The sequence below is a fragment of the Entelurus aequoreus genome, linkage group LG07, assembly GCF_033978785.1.
Source record: "Entelurus aequoreus isolate RoL-2023_Sb linkage group LG07, RoL_Eaeq_v1.1, whole genome shotgun sequence".
NCBI classification, from domain to species: domain Eukaryota; kingdom Metazoa; phylum Chordata; class Actinopteri; order Syngnathiformes; family Syngnathidae; genus Entelurus; species Entelurus aequoreus.
Window position 1 is genome coordinate 7,924,703 of NC_084737.1, and position 7,949 is coordinate 7,932,651.

A 7,949-nucleotide genomic window follows, 5' to 3' on the forward strand; every position below is an offset into this window, starting at 1 on the left:
CCTGCCTCACACGAATCTGATTAGACACACATTTTTTTTTACGCACACACAACTCTTAGTACGCGCACACAGACGACTGTATTACACGCACACACACATTTGAATACGCACACAACTCTTCCATGGCAGAAACAAGGCAAAAAGTCACGTATAAAGACATCCAATCAGGGTTCCTGCTTCACACGAATCTAATTAGACACACATTTTTTTTACGCACACACAACTCTTAGTATGCACACACAGATTCTATTACGCACACACACAAATGTGATTACGCACACAACTCTTTCAAGGCACAAACGTAGAAAAAAGTCACGTATAAAGACAGCCAATCAGGGTTCCTGCTTCACACGAATCTAATTAGACACACATTTTTTTTACACACACACAACTCTTAGTACACACACAGATTTTATTACACACACACAAATATGATTAAGCACACAACTCTCATGGCAGAAACGTAGAAAATAGTCACATATAAAGACAGCCAATCAGGGTTCCTGCCTCACACGAATCTGATTAGACACACATTTTTTTTACGCACACACAACTCTTATTACGCGCACACAGACGACTGTATTACACGCACACACACATTTGAATACGCACACAACTCTTCCATGGCAGAAACAAGGCAAAAAGTCACGTATAAAGACAGCCAATCAGGGTTCCTGCCTCACACGAATCTGATTAGACACACTTTTTTTTTACGCACACACAACTCTTAGTATGCACACACAGATTCTATTACGCACACACACAAATGTGATTACGTACACAACTCTTTCAAGGCAGAAACGTAGAAAAAAGTCACGTATAAAGACAGCCAATCAGGGTTCCTGCTTCACACGAATGTAATTAGACACACATTTTTTTTACACACACACAACTCTTAGTACGCACACAGATTTTATTACACACACACAAATATGATTAAGCACACAACTCTCATGGCAGAAACATAGAAAATAGTCACATATAAAGACAGCCAATCAGGGTTCCTGCCTCACACGAATCTGATTAGACACACATTTTTTTTACGCACACACAACTCTTAGTACGCGCACACAGACGACTGTATTACACGCACACACACATTTGAATACGCACACAACTCTTCCATGGCAGAAACAAGGCAAAAAGTCACGTATAAAGACAGCCAATCAGGGTTCCTGCTTCACACGAATCTAATTAGACACACGTTTTTTTTACGCACACACAACTCTTAGTATGCACACACAGATTCTATTACGCACACACACAAATGTGATTACGCACACAACTCTTTCAAGGCAGAAACGTAGAAAAAAGTCACGTATAAAGACAGCCAATCAGGGTTCCTGCTTCACACAAATCTGATTAGACACACATTTTTTTCACGCACACACAACTCTTAGTACGCGCACACAGACGACTGTATTACACGCACACACACATTTGAATACGCACACAACTCTTCCATGGCAGAAACAAGGCAAAAAGTCACGTATAAAGACAGCCAATCAGGGTTCCTGCTTCACACAAATCTAATTAGACACACATTTTTTTTACGCACACACAACTCTTACTACGCACACACAGACTGTATACACGCACACACAAATGTGAATACGCACACAACTCTTTCATGGCAGAAACAAGGCAAAAAGTCACATATAAAGACAGCCAATCAGGGTTTCTGCCTCACACGAATCTGATTACAGACAAAAAAAATGTACGCACACACAACTCTTAGTACGCACACACAGACTGTATTACACGCACACACAAATGTGATTACGCACACAACTCTTTCATGGCAGAAATGTAAGGAAAAGTCACTTATAAAGACAGCCAATCAGGGTTCCTGCCTCACACGAATCTGATTAGACACACTTTTTTTTTACGCACACACAACTCTTAGTATGCACACACAGATTATATTACACACACACACACACAACTCTTCCATGGCAGAAACGTAGCAATATGTCACATATAAAAAGACAGACAAATCAGGGTTCCTGCGTTACACAAATCTGATTACAGACACACATTGTTTTTAAGCACACCCAGATAGTATTAAATACCCACACTAACGTGATTATACACACAACTCTTTCATGGCAGAAGCGTAGAAAAAAAGTTACAACTAATCGAGGTTTTCTGCTTCTCACACTTCAAAATACGGACAGACAACTTCAACAACACACATTGAAACACAGACACACACAGAGATGACCATTGGACTACAGACGCACATCTGCAAATAACTGAGAGTTTACAGGGCGGACTAAAGTGCGGCCTGCTTGGTCCTCCAGGTGGACAGAATGTCCTTCCCGTGCGGATGCACCAGGGACGGCTGCGGCAACACGGCGGGCCGCGTGGAGTTCAACCCCCTGCGTGTGCGCACGCACTACCTGCACACCATCATGAAGCTGGACCTGGAGAAGAGGACCGTGCTGCTGCCGCTCCCCGCCGGGTCGTACGCAGAGTCCGACCCGGCCTTCGCCCCGGCTTGCCTCTCGTCCCCGGAGGCGGAGAAGGAGGAGGACGTCCTGGAGCGAGAGAACGAGACCGCCGTGTTGCACCTGCAGAGCGCCGAGGAGCAGGAGAGGCTGGAGAGGGAGGTGCAGGCGCAGCCGCCGGGAAGTCTGGGGGCGGAGCTCCCCGCACATGGGGAGGAGCCACAGGTGGAGGAGGTTCTGCTGCAAGGCCCCTTCCCCGCCGTGCTGTGCATTAACCAGGAGGCGGAGGAGGGGAACCCTGCTGATGTTCTCACAGACTCCGCCCCTCTCCTCTACTACCAGCTCAGCTCCATAGAGCCCGCCGCCTTCGAGACCCCCGCCGCCTTCGAGACCCCCGCCGCCTTCGAGACCCCCGCCGCCAGTGCGCCGGGAGCGAGCGAGCTGGAAGGCGACGAATCAAAGCTCCCAATTCAGGAAGCGGCGACGCCCTCCACCGACCGACTTCCTGCCGACCATTAAGTCCCAGCTTGTCTGCGCACGTTTTGCACAAACCGCTTCCAAGAAGTAAAAGTTTCACCGTGCTCGCTTGTGGCTGAAGCACAGGAACATCTTGAGTGAAAAAAAAAAAAAAAAAATGCACAGGAGGAAGAACTGCTAGCAAAGCAAAAAAAGCGACGTAGCGAAAATTTAAGTCAAGCCAAATGACGGCGAAAACTGACCTAATAATCCTGGAAATACTTGTTCTCCTGTACTGTACCAGAGTCTGCGCTAATGTGACATCACTACAGTAGATCCCCGACTACTCGCCGCTGTAAATAACCATCCATTTTCTACCGCTTGTCCCTTTCGGGGAGGTGCTGGAGCCTATCTCAGCTGCATTAGGGCGGAAGGCGGGGTACACCCTGGACAAGTCGCCACCTCATCGCAGGGCCAACACAGATAGACAACATTCACTCTCCATCCATCCATCTTCCTCCGCTTATCCGAGGTCGGGTCGCGGGGGCAGCAGCCTAAGCAGGGAAGCCCAGACTTCCCTCTCCCCAGCCACGTCGTCCAGCTCCTCCCGGGGGATCCCGAGGCGTTCCCAGGCCAGCCGGGAGACATAGTCTTTCCAACGTGTCCTGGTCCTCCTACCGGTCGGACGTGCCCTAAACACCTCCCTAGGGAGGCGTTCGGGTGGCGTCCTGACCAGATGCCCGAACCACCTCATCTGGCTCCTCTCCATGTGGAGGAGCAGCGGCTTTACTCTGAGCTCCCCCCGGATGACAGAGCTTCTCACCCTATCTCTAAGGGAGAGACCCGCCACCAGGTGGAGGAAACTCATGTCGGCCGCTTGTACCCGAGATCTTGTCCTTTCGGTCATGACCCAAAGATCATGACCATAGGTTTAGTTTAGTCTTTATTTGAAGGGACAATGCACAGAAACATTCAGCTCAAAGACAGATATGTTCTGTACCAGATTATAGCTAAATAGCTAATTTCCATCTGCAGTCCCTGGCTACCTAAATTAAAGGGATACAAAAATCATGCAATAAAATGATGACAATAAAATCATACTATAGCATGTAATCAAATTAAGAAAAGTCATAAAATGCCCTTTCATGGACACATACTTAATATACAATACAGCCACACCTCATTTACATCATCACACAAAGACAATACATGCTGTTGTTCACATCTGTCATCATTTGTAAAAACAACCATGATTTTAACACACACACCTCACAATTTACAACATAATGCTCTCATGGATAAATATAATACACATTAAGTTGATGTGTCAAACATAGTGGCCACCTTATTGACCGTGTGAGCAGCTTTGATTGCTCCAGAGCCACTTTTTAACTTGAATGAAGAGTAATCTGTTAGACTTTTCAAGTTTGTTGTGAGGTCGTTCCATTCCTTTATGGCCTTATATGAAATGGCTGATTGGTGAGGATGGGAATGTAGATCGAGCGGTGAATTGAGAGCTTTGCCTTCCGGCTCAGCTCCTTCTTCACCACAACGGATCGATACAGCGTCCGCATTACTGAAGACGCCGCACCGATCCGCCTGTCGACCTCGCCATCCACTCTTCCCTCACTCGTGAACAAGACTCCCAGGTACTTGAACTCCTCCACCTGGGGCAGGGTCTCCTCCCCAACCCGGAGATGGCACTCCACCCTTTCCCGGGCGAGAACCATGGTCTCGGACTTGGAGATTCACACTCACATCACCAATTAATATTTATTATTATTATTATAATATAATATATATACAAAGGTACCAAAAATGTGTACTGTTGAGTACCGGTACCGATTCAAATGTGAGCGGTGCTCATCCCTACTGGTGATCTTCAGTGCAGCACACTCCAGATATATATGGCTTTTATTTCATGTTTAAAGAGCAGTTAAAACAGTGTTTTATGCTCTTACTTTGAAAATATTACATTTATCAACAATGATCCTACTTTTTGGAAATGCCACACCACGTTCACCACAGTCAGGCCCGGAGTTAATTAGCCGCGATAAACGAGGGACGTCTGTGTCTGGATGGTTTCTGAAACAGCAAGTGTTTAGATGGCGCTATCTGCAGGTCCGTCTGAATCCAGCAGAGGGCGACGCTTTGATGTAACTGCACGCTTTGTGAGTACCATACCGTGTACTCACCACACTTTATGCCTGAAATTGTGCATTCATGTGCATTTTAAATGCAAATAACTGGCAGGCATATAAAAAATAAGAGCTTTGAGGGATTTTTTTTAAGTGCATCTATTTGCGACTAGCGGGGATCTGCTGTATTATTCCTGCTATTATTATTATTCATATCTTTGTACAATGATCTCTTGTGAGCGACTGTTGCAAAGGTCCTGTCTTCATTCATCCTTGCTGAGTTGTTCTAGAATGTTTCGCGACCCGCGTCACGCCCCACCGTGCAGATCTTTGGAGATATGGTGGATGTCCAACGGAAAACATGTAACTCCATTTTGGTTTTACCATCCATCCATCCGTTTTATTCTGGACTCTCACACTATTATGTTAGATCCACTATGGACTGGACTCTCACACTATTATGTTAGATCCACTATGGACTGGACTCTCACACTATTATGTTAGATCCACTATGGACTGGACTCTCACTATTATGTTGGATCCACTATGGACTGGACTCTCACACTATTATGTTAGATCCACTATGGACTGGACTCTCACGCTATTATGTTAGATCCACTATGGACTGGACTCTCACACTATTATGTTAGATCCACTATGGACTGGACTCTCACTATTATGTTAGATCCACTATGGACTGGACTCTCACGCTATTATGTTAGATCCACTATGGACTGGACTCACACTATTATGTTAGATCCACTATGGACTGGACTCTCACTATTATGTTAGATCCACTATGGACTGGACTCTCACACTATTATGTTAGATCCACTATGGACTGGACTCTCACTATTATGTTAGATCCACTATGGACTGGACTCTCACACTATTATGTTAGATCCACTATGGACTGGACTCTCACACTATTATGTTAGATCCACTATGGACTGGACTCTCACACTATTATGTTAGATCCACTATGGACTGGACTCTCACGCTATTATGTTAGATCCACTATGGACTGGACTCTCACTATTATGTTAGATCCACTATGGACTGGACTCTCACACTATTATGTTAGATCCACTATGGACTGGACTCTCACACTATTATGTTAGATCCACTATGGACTGGACTCTCACTATTATGTTAGATCCACTATGGACTGGACTCTCACACTATTATGTTAGATCCACTATGGACTGGACTCTCACACTATTATGTTAGATCCACTATGGACTTGACTCACACTATTAACTAGATCCACTATGGACTGGACTCTCACACTATTATGTTAGATCCACTATGGACTGGACTCTCACACTATTATGTTAGATCTACTATGGACTGGACTCTCACACTATTATGTTAGATCCACTATGGACTTGACTCACACTATTAACTAGATCCACTATGGACTGGACTCTCACACTATTATGTTAGATCCACTATGGACTGGACTCTCACACTATTATGTTAGATCCACTATGGACTGGACTCTCACTATTATGTTAGATCCACTATGGACTGGACTCTCACACTATTATGTTAGATCCACTATGGACTGGACTCTCACACTATTATGTTAGATCCACTATGGACTGGACTTTCACTAATATGTTAGATCCACTATGGACTGGACTCTCACACTATTATGTTAGATCCACTATGGACTGGACTCTCACACTATTATGTTAGATCCACTATGGACTGAACTCTCACACTATTATGTTAGATCCACTATGGACTGGACTCTCACACTATTATGTTAGATCCACTATGGACTGGACTCTCACACGATTATGTTAGATCCACTATGGACTGGACTCTCACACTATTATGTTAGATCCACAATGGACTGGGCTCTCACTATTATGTTAGATCCATTATGGACTGGACTCTCACTATTATGTTAGATCCACTATGGACTGGATTCTCACTATTGTGTTAGATCCACTATGGACTGGACTCTCACTATTATGTTAAATCCACTATGGACTGGACTCTCACACTATTATGTTAGATCCACTATGGACTGGACTCTCACTATTATGTTAGATCCACTATGGACTGGACTCTCACACTATTATGTTAGATCCACTATGGACTGGACTCTCACACGATTATGTTAGATCCACTATGGACTGGACTTTCACTAATATGTTAGATCCACTATGGACTGGACTTTCACGATATTATGCTAGACCCACTCGACGTCCATTGCATTCGGCGGTCCTCTCCAAGGTTTCTCATAGTCATTCACATCAACGTCCCACTGGGTTGTGAGTTTTTCCTTGCCCTGATGTGGGCTCTGTACCGCGGATGTCGTTGTGGTTTGTGCAGCCCTTTGAGACACTTGTGATTTAGGGCTATATAAATAAACATTGATTGATTGATTTGGGCCGCTTGTACCCGTGATCTTGTCCTTTCGGTCATAACCCAAAGCTCATGACCATATCAATCAATCAATCAATCAATGTTTATTTATATAGCCCTAAATCACTAGTGTCTCAAAGGGCTGTACAAGCCACAACGACATCCTCGGTGTCGAGTGGGTCTGATATAATATTGTGAAAGTCCAACACATCAGCGAAAGTCCAGTCCATGGTGGGGCCAGCGGGAACCATCCCGAGTGGAGACGGGTCAGCAGCGTAGAGATGTCCCCATCTGATGGACAGGCTAGCGGTCCACCCCGGAGCAGAGTAGAAAAGAAAAGAAAAGAAACGGCAGATCAACTGGTCTAAAAAGGGAGTCTATTTAAAGGCTAGAGTATACAAATGAGTTTTAAGATGAGACTTAAATGCTTCTACTGAGGTAGCATCTCTAACTTTTACCGGGAGGGCATTCCATAGTATTGGAGCCCGAATAGAAAACGCTCTATAGCCCGCAGACTTTTTTTGGG

General features: G+C 44.9%; 1 protein-coding gene across 1 annotated transcript in view; it reads left to right on the forward strand.

Annotated features, from left to right (window-relative positions):
* The window catches only part of csrnp2 (cysteine-serine-rich nuclear protein 2), a 30,481-nt gene extending 24,523 nt beyond the window's left edge, over positions 1-5,958 (forward strand). The window contains exon 5 of the mRNA XM_062052526.1: positions 2,304-5,958. Coding sequence (XP_061908510.1) covers positions 2,304-2,969 — 666 coding nt within the window. The 3' untranslated portion in view covers positions 2,970-5,958. The remainder of the gene's footprint in view (positions 1-2,303) is intronic.
* The last annotated feature ends 1,991 nt before the right edge of the window (positions 5,959-7,949 follow it).